The sequence below is a fragment of the Phalaenopsis equestris genome, unplaced genomic scaffold (assembly GCF_001263595.1).
Source record: "Phalaenopsis equestris unplaced genomic scaffold, ASM126359v1 Scaffold001030, whole genome shotgun sequence".
Classification (NCBI taxonomy): Eukaryota; Viridiplantae; Streptophyta; class Magnoliopsida; order Asparagales; family Orchidaceae; genus Phalaenopsis; species Phalaenopsis equestris.
Window position 1 is genome coordinate 18,892 of NW_018165469.1, and position 17,973 is coordinate 36,864.

The following is a 17,973-nucleotide window of genomic DNA, read 5'->3' on the forward strand; positions in this document are numbered from 1 at the left end:
TCTTTCCCAATTTGTTTTTTCATTACCACAAGTAGATTTCATGTAATTATTTGATAAATGGAAATGTTTGAAAATTTAAGTAATTGCTATTGTCTGATTTTGCCAGTCTGTTCAGTTCTACCCTTTCTTATTAATTGAATTACCTCACTGTTCAAGAGTTCCAAACAAGCGCACACTTTTCATGATTCATTTCAATCACTATTGTCCAGAATCTTTGCATAAAACATTAGATAGAGCCTGTTTTTGTGCAATAATCTGATGGGTTAAGTGGCAATTTTTTTTCCAATGTCCTCGAACTTGATAAAGTTTGAACTCATGCAAAAAAAATCTTGTTATTTTTCTATCTTAGGGTCCTTTTGGGGCGGCGGTGCGTTGGTGGTCCGGCATTACACCGTTGTTTTGTCTGTTTGGGTAAAACAACTTTTTCAAAAAGCTGCCGCTTAAATTTGCGTTTTCCCACCTGTCTTGGCTAGGTGCGGTGACAACTTTCTAGCTGCGGTATGACTTCTTAAAAAAAAAAAATTGTAATAGCCGACATCACTTTTTAAATATCAAATTATTTTTCAGCAGCTTCACAGCTGTTTTTTAATAAGCCGCAACTGTCCTAAACAGACCCTTAATTCTCAAGTTAAACTAAGTACAAAAATAATAAATTTGGGATTTATTTTTTAAAGGTATGGAAAACATTTGCATTCCTTTGTATTTTTATTTATTTATTTTTATTGCTTCAATAACTTTATAACTATCCAAGTCTGATGGAAAGTAATTTTATAACAATAGAATGAATGGAGTTGTTTTCAATAACTTGTTGGGAGAAACAAAGCCTCCACTGCAACTTTCAAGCCAAATAGTAAGCAATTTCTCGATGATAATGTTTCCTTTTTCTTAGGAAATTTCTATCCTTTATAGGGATCTTGATGTTTGACATGAAAGATGACGCTCTATATTTAAGTTTATTTGAATTAAAAATTATAATTATCCTGTTGTTCAGATTTATTTCACATTTTAAGTCTAGGATTTAATAAATTCTTTTGATTTCTTGAGCAAGAGAATTTGCTATGATATTCTTCATTAATCTTTGTTTAAAGATTCTAGCCCAGCTTATCTTGATTGAAGAGTGATTAAATAGACTATTTTTAGCAGTTTGTTAACACTGTAGAGGGATTTTAATTAATTCTTTTAGAAGCAGTCAAATAAGTTTAGTCATCATCTCTTGACGGGTATAAACATGCTCAATGGGTTGAAAGGATATTTTTTTGAATTTACCTAAGCTATTTTGCATTTTGGAATTTAATAGCTCAGCTTAATGCTACAAAGATTGTTTTATGTTCTTATTTTTAATGTATATCCAGAGAGGAAATGAGGTATATATATTATTTTTGTTGAGTAGCTAGCTATTAAATAAGATGGTTGTATATTAACTTTAAATGAATTTAAAATTTAATTTTTATGAAATTTGAAATAAAATTTAAAGTGACATTCATGTGTTGATACAGTTACATAAAATAGTTATAGTTTTCAAAGTCAAATTGCCACATCTCATATGTTTATTCTTCTATTTGATATATTTGAATTCAAATTCATAATTATTATAGCGTGTCATAGGAAAGTTATAGAATTTTTCAATTGTCTTCTCTTAAAGCCTTGCACACTATCAACATGGTTTCAAACAACTTATAATTTAACTACTCTTTAAAATTGATAAATCTGCATACAATCTTCATAAATGATTTTGAAATTTGTAGTACACTGTACTGATCAAGACTGTGAATTTCAGTTATTCTTAACTAGATAGTTTATGGATGCGCTTGCAAATATGAAAGTGGGATTTTATGATAAACCATGCAATTATTTAGTTATTTATTTATTTATTTATGATGAATGGAGAAGTGGAATAATTGTTGACTGATTTCTTTCCCCCATCCCTAAATTTGATTTTCTTTTTCTTTTTTCAGGATTAGTTGACACTGTGAAGTCAAAGGTTGTTAACTCTGAATCAGAAGTTAGAAGTATTGGAAAAATTGAAATATTAGTGGAGCTTGTAGATTCATTCTGGAATTATGTACCATCACAAGAAGCAAATTTGAAATTGCAACTTCAAGGCCCTAACAACACAAGTCTTTTGAAAACAACTTTTATTGAGAGTAAAGATGGCCTATATATTGGCTATTATTTACCAACTTCTCCAGGGAGTTTTAACATTTGCGTCTCATTTGAAGAAAAAATTCTATCGCCTTGTCCCGTCAAATTTCATGTGCATGAGAGTAAGCATAGAAATTATAGCATGACAGCATTGAGTTTCACTTTTTTTATGCAAATATATGAAAAATATAGATGTTTGATAACCAGAGTTTGGGAAGTGACTTGTAAGCATTTAATGAAGAAATAGAACCTGAAAACTGCAATTAGTTTAGTGATATTTTCATTATTTATAAATTTAGAAAATCACAATGGAATACGTCACAGAAGACTTTGCCATAGCTAACACCATAGGCCTAGTTAGCAGATTGATACTTATGCTCTGATCATTATGCTTATTTGATTTTTTTTATAGGAGAATATAATTTACTACATGTACACATAAAAATATGTCAGCACGAATCTTAAAGCTGGTGGACGGCTCAGGAAGAAGATGCAGACAATCAAGCGTAGCCTTCAACGACCATTTCCAGATGAGTATTGGTGAGGAAGGCACGTTATCTTAACGATCAGTAGAAGGCGCCAAGAGAAAATGTTGTATGTTGGTAATCAACCTTTAGAACGGTCAATGAGAATCACTCTTTCGGATTATAAATCACTCGAATCAAGGCTTGACAGACGATCAACAACCCTCATCGATCAAATCGCCCCTGATTTTATTATATGCAAATAACTCGGTAATTACCAAAATCTTGCCTCTTAAAATTTAATAATGAGGGGGCTAATATATGCTTTTATAATATTCGGACCTATGGGGGTCCATATTATGAATAAGGGACACCTTTTGACTGTCTAGTACTGCTCTCTCTTTCTCTCTCTCTCTTTCTCCCTCTTAATCATTTTCTAATAGAATCTTCCATTCCTTGGGTATATTTCCCTCACATTTTTGGATTCAACACTATCCGATTTTGATCATCTTTGGTTTTTTATCCTTTGATGCCTCCTTTCATTTCATTTTCATTGACATTAATATTCCTTACAGTTTAACTTATTAAACCTTTTACACTTTCTCATGTATTATTTCAAGTGAATATTGGACTAAAAATCTAAATTATGGTATGGAGGGAAATATTTCTTTGCCAAAGTCAATACTTCAGAAGATTTTGTTTGAAAACCTTTATGAAACTCTTGATGTGTATTCACTTTTCTACAGACTTCAACCTTTATAAAACTTTTAATGTTTATTCACTATTTTACAGGCGTATAATTATTCATGCAGGGATACTAAATTGCAATGCACTCTTTGTTTATATGAAAGACTTAAATATGGTCAAATGTCAGTAGAAAGCCGCATAGAAATTTGGCACTAAAATATGGGTAAAGCTAAAGTAATGGTAGTTTTTATCCTGCATGGCTCAACAAGCTCCCCATGAGGTAGCTCCGGAATTTTTTAAGGCAAATAACATTTGACAAGGCAAAATTAAAAAAAAAGAGGAAAATTTACATATATAGCACACTATAGTACTTTGGTGCTTTAAACCAATACATGAAAATGTGTATTTCACTTTTAAAAAGTGATACTAGTGCTATTTTTTATGTGATATTGAAGATTTGAGTGTTATCTGTGTAAATAAGAAAGTTTAGATGTAAGATATGTAAATACATAAGAATTGTGTGCTATGTATGTAAATGCCCCAAAAAATAATTATGAAAATTATTCTATGAAATGGAGCCCAACGCCACACTCCTCGTCAGTTCAAACTTTTCTCAAGCCTTAAATAAATTAAAGGAATATTCAAGGAAATTCAAACTGTTAGTTGGAATGGTTTAATCTTTTATCTCAATGCAATTGTGTTATGATAATGAATCAATCCAAGATGATGATAAGGAGGTCAATGGAACTTCGGATTTGTATCTCACATATGGTTTTTTAATTAATTAAGAAAAGAAATCAAATCCAAGATTCTTACAAATTGAGGTTTTAATTGCAGGAAAAGTTTCATGCAAGCATGGGGTAATGGTTTTAAAGATCCTCATAAATATCTAAGTTATTGTGTGTGATCAATTCACAAACTATGCAAGAATCTTCCAATATGAATTCAAGAGAGAGAGAGAGAGAGCATGGGAGATATGTGTGATTATAAGGCATAGTTATATCCTGGAAACATTTTAAAATGTTTCATCAAAACTCTTTATTTGGTTGACAGGGAAGCAGCAACTTTATTTCTTTATTCTATCTTCTTTATCCAAGTATTCTACAGCAATTCTTGACACAATTTAAGTTTTTTTATAGGTAAGTACTTTCCAGAAGCTAATAATGACAGTGTTTCCGTTTGGGAGGACGAATCAGTTGTTTTTGATGTATTATTCAATGATTATGCTTCAGATGGACAAGCTAGCCTAAGTGAATTTTCTAAAGTACGCCATTGTTCTCTATCGCTACTTATTTTGCTTGCCTAGTAAAAATATTGTATAAATTGCATTGTTGAACCATCCTTAATTTATCATTTTCATTTGAATGTTGACATGGAAGCATTTTGCATGGTTTCAAGCATGTGAAGAAAGAATGAGGAAAGGGAATTAAATTATTATAAAGCTTTTTCAACCTCTACTTTCTATGAAATATTTGCCACTAAAGCATGGGAGATATAAGTTTATATTATTAACTTTTGGGTGTTTTGGAATGTTGGTAGTTGTTCTCTACCAAATAGCACTATTGTTTGATAGCCAATACAGTTTATTGTTAGCTTGTGTTCCTGTTTGTGTTGTGTTACTTTGTTCACAGGTTATAGAATGATTCTGCTTACTCTGAACCTGATGTTTCAAACAATTTACATGTGATATCATTAGATCAGACATTTTTCATAATTTACAGGATGTTTTCTTTAGACTGTTGATGGCTGAAACTTCAAACATATAAATCATATTTAAATTAAGAAGTGCCTGTAAAAAAAGCTAGCTGTCACTTCGCAACAACAATATCTTTTAACTCCCCTATCTATATGATATTAGCACTTGTGTTTCAGGAAAGATTGACAAACATAATTGCCTTGTGGACGCAAAACAGAAATGACTGATAGGGATAAATATGCTGATTAGGTCCTTTCTGTTGTCCAATTTTTCTCATCAAGATGTTATTTTGAAGTGCTGATGGTTGTGATATCTTTCCTTTTCCGTTTTTAAGTGGGCTTGTTGGAAAGGATTGTTTTGATCCCTTTGGTGGCATCATCATAATAGAAAAAGAAGGCACAATTATGTGCCAAATATGAGGTCTGTAGTTATGATGAGATTCCCTCGTTTACCTGTGTTAATTTTTTTTCTCTTGTAAAGGTGTAATGCTGATGATGTTGGCACTCTAATTTTTTTTTCAATCTTCCGATTGAAGTTTGAAATTATTGTTTTGATGCCCTTGATAGCACGAGGTAAGTTGTAAAAGGTTGTACTTTTAGGTGCCAAATCATTGAAAACCAAGTAGTTGGGAAAGTCTAATTGCTGAATCTAGATTTATGAATCACACCCAAAGAATAGATAGTAGTACAGAAGAGAGAGAAAGAGATGGAGAGTGCACTATAATGAACAGTATAATTGAGAAATTATGTAACTTTTAGTTCATGAAATAACCCCCTATTTAGTCAAAAAGGGTGTAATAGGTGAAGTTAATTTATGCTCCTATTTGAGTAGGGACAATACAGATTATTCTAAATATTTCACTCTTGGATTGTCGGATCTCCTCGAGATCTATGCTGGCATAATTTTTGTGTACACTAATAATGATGGCGCTCTATGCCAAATGTGCATATCTTTTGTAAAGATTCCGCCTATGTATTTCACCCTTTCGTGATTATATTATTTGAACATGCCAACTCTCATATCAAGCATTTGAAAGTTATGAGTGTGAAATCTAAGTTTAATTTTCTTTGGCAGCCACTTCATGGATCACTCTTACTAGTTGGGAAACTTTTCAGATATACCCCTTTTAAAGGATATTTTGGGAATGATTCCTTCTTGTACAACATCACTGATTCAAATAACAATGTTGCTATAGGTGCTGCTTTCATTTCTGTCCTTTGCAAACCGCCTCAATTTGTTTCTTTACCTCTTCGACTTAATGTGACTGAAGATGTGTTGAGTCCTCAGTTTGGGTGAGTAGCCTTGCTAGACATGTTTATGGCGCACTCATTAGTGATTTGTTTGGTTAGAATATTTTCTATTTGGGAAATTTACATACATACTACACAGTTCTTATATATTTACGTATCCAACCTGCAAAGTTTGATTTTTTACACTTTTAGCACCTTAGTGTCATAAAATTATGCTTGAAAAGGTGTATTTCACTTTTAAAAAGATAGTCATTATTATGTTTTATGTGATAGTAAAGATTTGAATGGTTTGCATGTAAATATTAATGCTTAGGTGTTAGATATGTAAATACATAAGAATTGTGTGTTATGTATGTAAGTGCCCCCTTCTATTTTCATTCCTTCAGATGCTTTTGTGTGCCTTAATGTCTTGTTAGATTTATTCACCTCTATCTATGCAGAGGCTTTCCCGGTTTTGAAATACGGTATTCGGATAAAATGGAAAATATTTCTCTTACGATAAGTGCGAAGTTTGGTTCTGTTTATTTAGCTCCGAGTCAGATTGGAATTTTTGAACCAGTGGGCGGTATGCTTTCAGTTAGGAGAGGTGGGAGGGCAGGGAAGGACTTGGTCTTAACGGGGCCGATTGAAGTTGTTAATTCTGCTCTTCAGTTGATTCAGTATCTCAGGTATTCTTGTTATTCCTTACTTGAGAAGTATGCTTGCTATTTTATAAGAAGCTATGTTCTGTCATATAATGTTTTCCCTCTTGCTAGTTCTAGTTAACTTATTTTGATCAGTTTTTGTCATTAGCTTGTAGTAAAGCATCTTAATATTTCTTGCCGTTAGGAGTTCTAAAATTTTATGAAGGCTTGTTTGGCATCACTAAAATCAAAATGTACTGTTTTTTGGTTAGTTTGGTTTGATTTTGGATGAACCAAAGTATAAATAATTTTAATAATGAACCAAGTTTTCTTGAACATCAGTAACATATATTAAAAAAAATACAAAATAATATTTGTTAAAGTTTATAATTTGATGTCTTGAATAAATACTATTTATAATGATATTTTTGTCACTTGTTTACTTATACCTTATGAGTTTTATTAGCTTAATGTTTGAAGACATTAGTTTAATTGTTCTTTTGTTTGATTAAGTAAAATCAAATTTATAACTAGAATTTGAAGAAATTCAAAATTATAACTAATAACCGAATTGATGCTTTTGTAATGGTTGACTCCGTTCAGTTTTCTGGTTTCTTCCAAACAATGCACACCTCTAGTTCCTGATTCTTCCAAACAATAAGCTAAGCCTGGGCTGTGAAATGGGCAGTAAATAGGTTATAAGAAATATAGTTAAATTACCAATGAATCAACAAGGCAAGATGAATGGATCAAGTTAAGAGTTTTCTTAACCCTTACCCCCACCCCCACCTTGCTTTAATTTGTGAATAGAATTTACGACATTTTGTGGGCATTTCAAAAGTGTTTTTGAGTTGAATAGCCAATCTGAAGTGAGGGTATTTATTTATCTATTTATTTTTATGGTTTCAAAACTTAGAGCTCTCCTTTATAGAACAAAGGAAATGTCACTCAGCTAAATAGTTAGTAGTATGAAGTGAATATTATTCTAGACTCTCCAATATTTTAGAAGTCTAAAGGTCCACAACAACAACAACAAGTCTTTATCCCACCAAGTGGGGTCGGCTGCATGAGTCTTTTTCTCCATTGCATCCTATTGAGTGTCATATTTTCATGTTATTCTAATAAATTTAGATCATTTTTTATACAAATATGCCCAAGTCTTTCCAGGCCTACCTCAGCCTTTCAAATGAGAATTTTGAAGGCCGGAGGGGGTAAAGATTCTATGTGAACGGCACTAGTAGTAGTCTAATTATAAACATTTAAAATTAAGGTGTTGAATTTACAGGATTTGTTTTACAATATTTTTTAAACTACATATGTAGTGTATCAGAAAATAATAATATTAATATTAGCGTTACTATTATTATTATTATTATTATTATCAGTTTGGTGGTTATTATATTAACTCCATCTAAGAGCATAGATACTATAATGCTTCTATCTTGATGCATTAAAAGATCAATGCAAAAAAGATGTAGAAGCACTTCTCATCTAAGTAAAATGCAAATCAATGAGCTTCTGATGTACTACAACAACAACAACAACAACAACAAAACCTTTATCCCACTAAGTGGGGTCGGCTACATGAATCATTTTTCTCCATTGTGTCATATTTAGTGTCATATTTTCATTAAAATTTGGAATATTTTATTTCTTTTAAGTTTTTTGTGGAAGATTATGAATAATAGGTGCTACCCAATATTCTAGAAGGTGAGCTCTCTTATTTTAAAATCATTTATCTCGAAGGTGGAGTTTATCTTTTCCTTATATGCCTATTGATCTTTATTATACTATATCTTGAAGCTGGCATAAGCAATTATCATTAGTTTCTTTTGTTTGCTGCAAAATGGTTAATATTTTAACATACTTGTAATGATCATCCAATTTGATACTGATAAATATGTAGTCGATATGATTGAATTGTACAAGTCATTTTCCTCTTTGGTACCTGTAATTCTTATTATTGATTAATATTAATATCTATGCTACTGATTTTATCACATATTCTCATTTTCTGAGAAGCTTACTTTCTTGCTTGTTAGTAATGAAAACTTCTATGGAGACGATACGATCAGTTTGTATGCGACCAATAGAAATGGATTACTAGATTCTCATGTGCCGGTTTTTGTTAAGCCGATTAATGATCCTCCAAAGATTCATGTGCCCAAGTTCATAACACTCGTGGGGAAGGAAGCAAGTGATGGTTTTCAAATCTTTGATAAACAAAGAGATATCTTTGAATTCTCAATCTCTGATAGTGATATCTTTCATTACACAGGTACGTTGCTATGCCTGGAAATTTATAGGATCATTTTTTATTTTGATTTTTGATATTGTTTTACTTTCGTTTTAATTGAAATAAAAATTTTTTTGGTGTGTCATAACATTTACTTATTTTCTTTCAAATTATTTTACAAGATGCAAAACTGTATTTGAAATTATAAAATTAAATTTATTAGCATATGGTCCTCATTGTCATATTTGTATGGATAAATGTCAGACCACCGAATAGCACACTTCAACTAAGATTTACTAAACCTATGATATAAATCAACCATATTTACACATATACCTAACCAAAATTGTTCCACCTTTGCTGTAGATGAAATACTCTCTACAACTAATCAATTCCATTGACGATTTTTTAAAAAAAAGCATCATTAATTATTTAAGGTGATGCACACACACATATTTAAATCGGATCAAACCGTCCGGTTCAGTCGATTTGACCATGAACCAATTATTAGCCAGACTGATTAGCATAGAAAAACGACCTAATATTGAACGAGTGAAAACTAGTTGAAACCCGCGTTCAAACTGGTGAACCGTCAAACAAATCGAGCCTTTTGAGCTTAAAATATAATATTTCAGCTTTTAAAGGTTTACAAAATCTTATATATGATAAAAAAATTTAATTAAACAAATAAACTACTTACTCATCAAGTAGCTAAAAACTTCAACTATGAGCCTCCTTTTTTTCAATTTAAATTTTACAATTTTAATTTTTTTTTCCTATAATTTGATGCTAAATGAAGTATGTAAATAGTCGCCAAAAAGGAGAATTGGGCTACCTATGGAAATTGGGCTGCGAAAATTGATAAACATATTATAAACTTATTTTTATTTATATATTTAAGGTTAAGTTATTTATATCTATATTTATGGTTAATCATTATATAATATTTATGGTTAATCAACTTCTCAACGAGCTCCATGTCAAGCCTCAATCAAGCATTTTAATGAGATATTCAAGTTTTTTAGTTTAGAAATTGATATTTTTGCATAAGATTTTTATTTCATAATGTATCTCTCTTAAGCTATGTACATTGCATAATTTTAAATTCATTTTTAGTCATATTTAAATAATTTTATTATTTATTACATCATCTATTTCATCACCTAGCACAAATAATTAATTGTTGGATTCATTTCTTGTTTGGGTTAACATAGGAATACTTTGTATTTTGTTAACCTCTTTTTTTTCCTTTTAGGTAATAAGTCTCACTTGGTGGTCATGTTTTCTGTGGAAGTAAATGATGGGCTTCTATCAACAACTCTTCCTGTTCATCTAATCAAGACTTCTGAATTGAAGATTAAAAGCAGCAACCAATGGCAACCTTTGCAGACGTTTGTAACCATTGATAACCAATTTGTTATCAAAGGAAGAGGAGTTCGTTTCCAAGGGACAATTAGGGATTGTAATAATGCAATGCAACGACTATTTTTTCAGGTATTTTTGCATGTTAAAATGGTCTAAAAAATTTTAGCTGTTTGCATTTTAATACTATATTCGTTACATTATTGAAACCAACCTTTCCACTCAATTTCAAAGTTTTAGAAGATGAATCGCATGTGTTGACATTAAAAAGTTCTAAAACTATGTCCAAATTAGTCTTGCATGCTGAACTTGAACAAGAATATATAAATCAAGTCTAACACAAACACACTGTTCACGAGCAATTTCGAACACGAGCTAATTTCAAACAGAACTAATTTCGAATGAGACAAACACGAGTCAAGCCAGAACTAGCTCAAGCTCTGCTCGTTTACAACCTTACATATATCACTCATTTTCTATTCATTAGATTGAACTTTTCAATGTACTGACATTTCTTTCTAGTAATTCCTCAAACTTGTTACCATAACTACTTCGTTTATAAAAAAATGATATAGGAAGATCTACATTCATAACACTAAATTCCTATTTATTTACATATCTAACACCTAAACTTCAATTTTTACATGTATGCCATCTTACCCCTGTATGAAAGTGTATTGACATTTTAAAAGTTAAAATGGTGGTATTTATTGTGCGATATGAAACCTTTGGGCTGTATAAATGTAAAAAAAACAAAACAATGTCTAAGTGTTAGATATGTAAATACATAGGAAATGGATGGCATGTATGTAAATGCCCCAAAATTATATTTTTGGTTGGAGGGAGGAGTCAAAGTTCTTATCGGAAAACCAGGTATTAATGTCTTCTATTTGTTTCTGATTTCAGGGCACAAATCTTGATGCACTGTTGACCATCACCGTTAATGATTTGGGGAATTACGGCTGCTACTTGGATTGTACGGATATCATTTCATTTCCACTCTCCGTGGAGGTCAGCGTGAGTTTACTCAAAAGAAGGCCGTTGACTTCAACTACAGCTTTTTGTAAGTTTTCATTACTGATCCAATAAATTATTTAAATTTTTTTTAAATTAGAAAAAGTCAAATCATGATTTGTCTAATTCTATTTACTTTTCAAGAACAGAATGCTTATTAAATCAAATGACGAAGACAATGTTATAAAATATGATTTTATTCTAGAAGCATTTACATACATGCCGCCAATTCCTATGTATTCACTTATCTAACATCTAAACATTAGTTTTTTTTACATTTAGACCGCCCAAATCTTTGATATTGCATTAAAAACACCATTATTTTAATTTTTGAAAAGTAAAATACACCTTTTCATGCATAGGTAAAGCGGCGTGCATGTAAAAATTGAAGTTTTGGTGCTAGATAGATTTTTTTTGGATAATGATGTGCTTCTCAGTCATTTAGACTAATGCTTCCATTACTGACAGTGATATTAGGATGATAACTTTCTAGGCATGAATATATGCTAAATTCCTTTTTTACACTGCTATTTTAAGAGAATTTCATCTATAACCCTAACAGCTGACGGTGTGACATCGCTGTTTTGCAGTGCTTGGATCTGCCATATTTTTTGAAATTGCAACTTTGTTTCTTCTGGGCAGTTTACTTCTATTCTTCATCTTTAAATGCATGGTAGCACTTCATACGGAAAGAAACAATGGTGATAACCCCAGAGAGGAGCTCACTGAAAATCATAATGAGAAGGTAATCTTTGCTTCTCTTTTGATTCTTCATGCTCGGTAACTAGTGTTTGTTCAATCATGCACTATTCTCATGCAGTTTTACAAGATTCGGATATGAAATGTAAATTAAAATTACAGTATTTATTGTTTTTGGTTTGTTAGTGTAATTATAAAGATTTTGTTTGTGTAGATTGATATTTTACCATTCCAGAATGCAATGAATTTGAATAGAACATCGACTCGTTCGCTATCAACCCCACTTAACTTCTCGAGGTCTTCGAAATTTCGTCGAAGGTAACCGTGTGATTCCTTTCTGAACATTTTGTAATTTTGCATGCAATTTTGAGATTGTTACTAATCCACTGTATAGACAAGTGGGGGCATTTACACACGTATCATCCAATTCTAATGTATTTACATATCTACCAAGTCTTATTTATAAAGATTTTGTTTTTAGCAATATTTAAAGGAATTGGTTGTTGCAAATGATGTTATTTCAATACAAAACTATTTTAGAGGGTCCATTAAATACTAGGGGATTTACATATCCAAGGCCTAAATGATGTAATACATATTTTACATATCCCAAGGCCTAAGTTTTCATATGTATGTCTTGGATGATTTGCTTGCATGTCACTCAATTCTTATGTAATTGCATGTCTAACGTTTAAAACTTTTAAATTTTTACATATTACCGCCTTGCTTATGCATGAAAATGGTGTATTTCACTTTTTAATAGTTCAGATGTTGATTTTTAAATGGTGATTTTATTTATTTATTTGATATGAAGGATTTGTTTGGTGCAAGTGCAAAAATGAAATTTTTGGTGTTGGATATGTAAATACATATGAATTGGGGCATATGTATGTAAATGATAAGATTTATATACATACACTCAATCATGCATGCCCCCTTCCCTATGCATGAAAATGGGCATTTCACCTTTTTAAAAGTTAACATAGGGTGCATTTTGATGTGATATGAAAGATTTCGGCGGTAAAAATGTAAAAAATGCAAAATGTAGGTGTTCGACATGTAAGATACAGTTAGGGAATTGGGTGGTATGTATGTATAAGGTTATGATGATCGAGAATTTGAGTAAACTCGCTTAGAATTTTACTTGCAGATCCGGTCGAAGAATTCGTCCGAAGCAATCTGAAATGCCACTATCAGTATCATGTGCTTCCAACAATTTGAAGGTTAGTTCTGCAAATATAGAATTGCAAACGAAGCCTCAGAGCGATTGAAGCAGTGTGCCTCTAACTATTTAGATCTTTGTAATACAATCACTCTATTTGGACTGTAGTTATGTTTAATAGACTCATATCATTGAGAATTTGATAAAAGATTGATTTGTAAATAACAAATTTCAGGTGATCTTTATGTAATTGTCCCCGGAAAAGATTAGTTGATATTTTATGTAGGCATTTGCAATTTGCACCTCATAGCTAATTCACTTTTCATATTTAACATCCACTAATTATATATAATGCCAAAAATTTCATATTTAATTACATAATATCTTATTGTTTGGATCACTTCAAAACATAAGCATGGAAATTAATATTTTTAAATTAAATAATAATATATTAAATTAGATTTGAATGATGTTTACTATAAATAATAAGATTTAAATCTCATCATAATCTTTAACATCTTATGACGATTGTGTGATTAGAGTTATCAAAACGACTCTTTGATTGTGAGCAAATGTGTTTTGAGTCGCTAAGCAAATTAGCCGAACACGAGCGAGTCTGTTTGACTCGTTTACACCCCCTACATATAAGAACTTCTTAGCACTTAAGATAACCAAAAACAAGATCTGAGCGTTAAAAGAACAGAATTGAAACACCATTTGATCGTTTTAACAACTACAAATTAGCAATTGGCTAAATTACAAGCATAAAAATAATAATAATTTATTTAATTCACATAAAATATATAATTAGAGAAAGGATAATGTACAAGAAAACCGAATCTTCCCTCAAATAAAACAAATAAAATATTGACAAACCAAATCCTGAAGAAAATTCAAACTTACCACTGAAAAACTAAGTTGTGAGACTATCAGGCAGAGAAGTGAGTGCTCCCACAACCTTACCACCAACATCAGGAAAGGTTTCCTGCTCTGGTAAGGGGCCAACCTTACCATCAGCCTCCACCTTCACTGGGTACTTGAGAAGATGACCTCTCAACGGCTTCGCGTCCTCCGCCGCATAATTCTTCCAGTTCTGTTCGGCGATTTGGTTCACAAATCTCACGCAATCGAGACTGTTGGGTTCGTTGAATCGGTCGTCCACTAGGCCTAAGTGCTCCGCCCATAGCGACTTTCTGTATCCATAAATCTGCAGTTTAAATCATCCATACAGAACTTTCAGTAGAGATTTTGTAGGAAGAAATGATATTTTGTTATGTTTAAGAACATCTACTTTAATAATAAAGAAATAAAGTCTGTTTGTGGGTAGTTTGTGGGTATAATTGTTATGAATTTGTTAAGTTAAAAAAAAAAAAAAAATTGTTAAGTTGCTATGGTTTTATAGACTATTTTTTCCGTCTGAAAACTTTTCTCCAATCAATTCTTATGTATTTACATGTCCTAAGACTGAAAGTTTAGTGTTAGATATGTATAAATACATAAGATTTGAGTGGTAAATTCATAGATATAAATGTAGAACTTCAATGGGCATTTACATTATATATTTACATATGTAACCTCTAAACTTTCATATATACATTTATAATACTCAAAACTTTAACATCACATCAAAAATACCATCATTATTAGTTTTTTAAGAGAGATTTAGACCTTTTCTTGCATAGATTTATTGCACCAAAGTGTAATAATGGTAAATATCAAAATATAGGTGTTAAAAAATGTAAATACATAAAAATTGTGTGGTATGTATGTAAATTTCCCAAAAATGCAAATATGAAGGTGACTGACCTGGCCATGTGGGTGCTTCTTCTTCTCAGCCCAGGTGTAGTGGGGTTGGTAAGCACCCATGGCTATTTCGGTATCTCTGGAGCCAGCTAGAGATCTTTGGTTGATATTAGCGGAACCCAAAATAACATATTCATCATCTACTATCATCCCTTTTGCATGAACATACACCATGAATCTCCGGAACTTTTGGGATGAAGCCTGAAAATTTATAAAAAAAAAAGTAATAATTATAATAATAAATTTTATTTCCACAATAAAACTCTAAAGTTATTTCTATGGCATTGGCGATTTATAAAAATGGAATAGGCTATTAAAAATTCACATCTGTCTAGAATGCGCAGCGTGAGGATGCATTGCGTCACCTTAATTACTTCATATTTTTGCATCTAATCATTAATTATTCACTAATTATTTAAGCTAATTGAATATATAATTATTAGGTAAATTAAAGCTTAATTTGACCAATTAGTTAAATTCTAGTTAAGCCAAATGAGTACTAGTTAGAATCCTAAAATATAATTCATTAAATTTTACACTAGGTTAATTAAAAGTTTATTTAATTAATCTATATTTAACTAGTTTAATCAAGTCTAAGTATGCTCAGGTAAGTCATTGGATACCATACTAATTCTTAATCAATCATAATTATCCGAGATAATTAATATTCTAACTAATGTATGATTAATTAGCTTAAATAGTTGTTGACTAGTATAAGTAGGATAGGAACTAAAAAGCAAGTTAGGAACTAAAAAGCAAGTAAACTCATTAATCAACTTAATTAAATTGCTTAGACTCGAATCAACTTATGAATCTAATCCCATTTAACTTTTGCTTACAACCAAAACATTTTCACCACTAATTTGAATCAAAAGAAATCGATAACCAAACAAAAATAAGATTCTAATAACTTAGATTTTCTAAATCTGAAAATTTTGGAAAGGTTGATTGCGTTTAGAATGGCTTAAAAGATAACGAAAATAGCATGATTTTCCATAGTAAAATACATTCAGCAGCATAAAAGACTTAAAAAGGAGCACTTGCATACATAGCACAAAATTCTTATATATTTACATATCTCACAGGGCACTCGAATCTTTAATATCACATTACATATCTCACACCTAAAGTTCCATTTTATGCACAGCTCGAATCTTTAATATCACATATACCATCACTTTTTAAGAGTGAAATGCATTTTTTCATCCATAAGTTCAACGCACCAAAGTGCCACGTATGAAATATGAAAGTTTAGGTGTGAGATTTGTAAATACTAAGAATTGTGTGCTAGGTGTGTAAATTTGCCAAAAAAGAATACTCCAAAGAGATTACCGCTGAACTTTTCTCCAAAGGTTCACCACTTGGCTGCTCCCTACTTTTTGGCAGTTCTTCTCGGTTACCAAGACAGTAGAAATTCAGGTAATCTTGTGGGTGAGCTTCAAGTTCCATGCTTTTGAGTTGCTGCGCGACAATGCTGTACATCATCTCCATTGTTTGGGCCTGCAAAGGATGGCATGATCATTTACCACATAATTAAGCAGCATTGAATCAATTTTTGATAGAAAATGTAGCCGTTAGCTGCTATTTGGTTCACCATTTTCTTGGGCGTCATCTTACGCAATTAACAAATGTTGGGGGTTTGGTTTGCTAATTTCGTAAGGTTTTGTTTGGTTCATGATACTCTTCAGGTCCGGTATAGGAATATGAAGTCCTACAAAAAGTCACTCTAAAAGGACTAACAAATCCTAAGTTGCACATTTAATCCATCATCCCAATCCAAAATTGTGCTGAATTCCACAAGCCTTCTTCCCATCAGGTTACAGATTATCTCATGATTACCAATCCCACTAAAACTAATCATATCGTGAATCAAACTCCATAAGATTGCAACTCAAGAAGTCCTGAGATTGGCCTAACATCAGGATGGTGAACATTTTGATGGTTAAATATCACTCAATTCCTGCCTATTTACATATTAAACACCTTACCTAAGCATGAAAAGGTGCACGTCACTTTTTAAAAGTAAAAATGATGGTACTTTGATGTGTAATGAAAGATTTGGATATGTAAATACAATGTGAAAATTCAGGAAGGTGGGAACGGCAGACCACCGACAAGGATCCTGGACGATTGAATTGGAAAACAACTTTAGAAACTCCTTCATTTGTTTTTATTCTCTTCTTATTTATATTTCTTTTATTTTATTTCAGAATTATTTCCTTTCCGTATTTAAGATTAGATATATTAGGGAAATTTATAAATTAGAACATCCGTATGAATAATGGAAATATGCAAGTATTTTTTCCCCCCAAAGTATGTTTTTCTTCACCTAGGAATTGGGTGGCACGTGCGTAAATGCCCCTAAAATATATTAGAAGAAACAATCAAAATCAAAGTCATAAATAACAGTCATCTTCACGGTTGATGGTAATAAATGAAATAGAATTTCAAAAAACAGCGCACAAACAATCCCAAAATTTCTTGCTAAATTTGAGTAAATCTTGGCAGCATTGATGTGCCATTCCGCAAATTCTATGGATATGACACACCATAATTAAAAAATGATTTTTTTTAGCATTTTGACTAATCAAATACATATGGGGGTGCCTATATCAATAATATAAGTCACAGCCACATAATGAGTTTCAATCACTAACCAATGGAAGCCGAATACAGTATTTATTAAGCAGAATGCAACTGAGCCTTTGCAAAGGTATATCAATTTGATCATGCAAATAGATATGGAATGAAAAATAAAATGAGTTTCAGATGGCGGTAATATGGAAGTTCTCTCGGCCCTATCATGCTTGTTCCTAGTTTTGATAGAATACTTGA

The 17,973-nt window shown here is 31.5% G+C and overlaps 2 protein-coding genes across 3 annotated transcripts in view; one reads left to right on the forward strand and one right to left on the reverse strand.

Moving 5' to 3' along the window:
• Window positions 1-12,741, forward strand: part of LOC110032798 (protein GAMETE EXPRESSED 2-like) — a 25,489-nt gene extending 12,748 nt beyond the window's left edge. For both annotated transcript variants that reach the window (XM_020736553.1, XM_020736554.1), the window contains 9 exons: window positions 1,956-2,264; window positions 4,433-4,557; window positions 6,064-6,281; window positions 6,680-6,907; window positions 8,905-9,140; window positions 10,354-10,592; window positions 11,367-11,523; window positions 12,065-12,219; window positions 12,388-12,741. In XM_020736553.1, the coding sequence (XP_020592212.1) occupies window positions 1,956-2,264; window positions 4,433-4,557; window positions 6,064-6,281; window positions 6,680-6,907; window positions 8,905-9,140; window positions 10,354-10,592; window positions 11,367-11,523; window positions 12,065-12,219; window positions 12,388-12,495 (1,775 nt within the window). In that variant the 3' untranslated portion in view covers window positions 12,496-12,741. The remainder of the gene's footprint in view (window positions 1-1,955; window positions 2,265-4,432; window positions 4,558-6,063; window positions 6,282-6,679; window positions 6,908-8,904; window positions 9,141-10,353; window positions 10,593-11,366; window positions 11,524-12,064; window positions 12,220-12,387) is intronic.
• A 1,435-nt stretch (window positions 12,742-14,176) lies between these two features.
• On the reverse strand, window positions 14,177-16,653 carry LOC110032799 (phospholipase D delta-like; the record flags this gene model as incomplete). Its single annotated transcript, XM_020736555.1, has 3 exons — window positions 14,177-14,542; window positions 15,142-15,339; window positions 16,471-16,653. Coding segments are annotated over 3 exons (675 nt in total), but the record flags the coding sequence as incomplete, so codon positions are not given.
• Window positions 16,654-17,973: the final 1,320 nt, after the last annotated feature.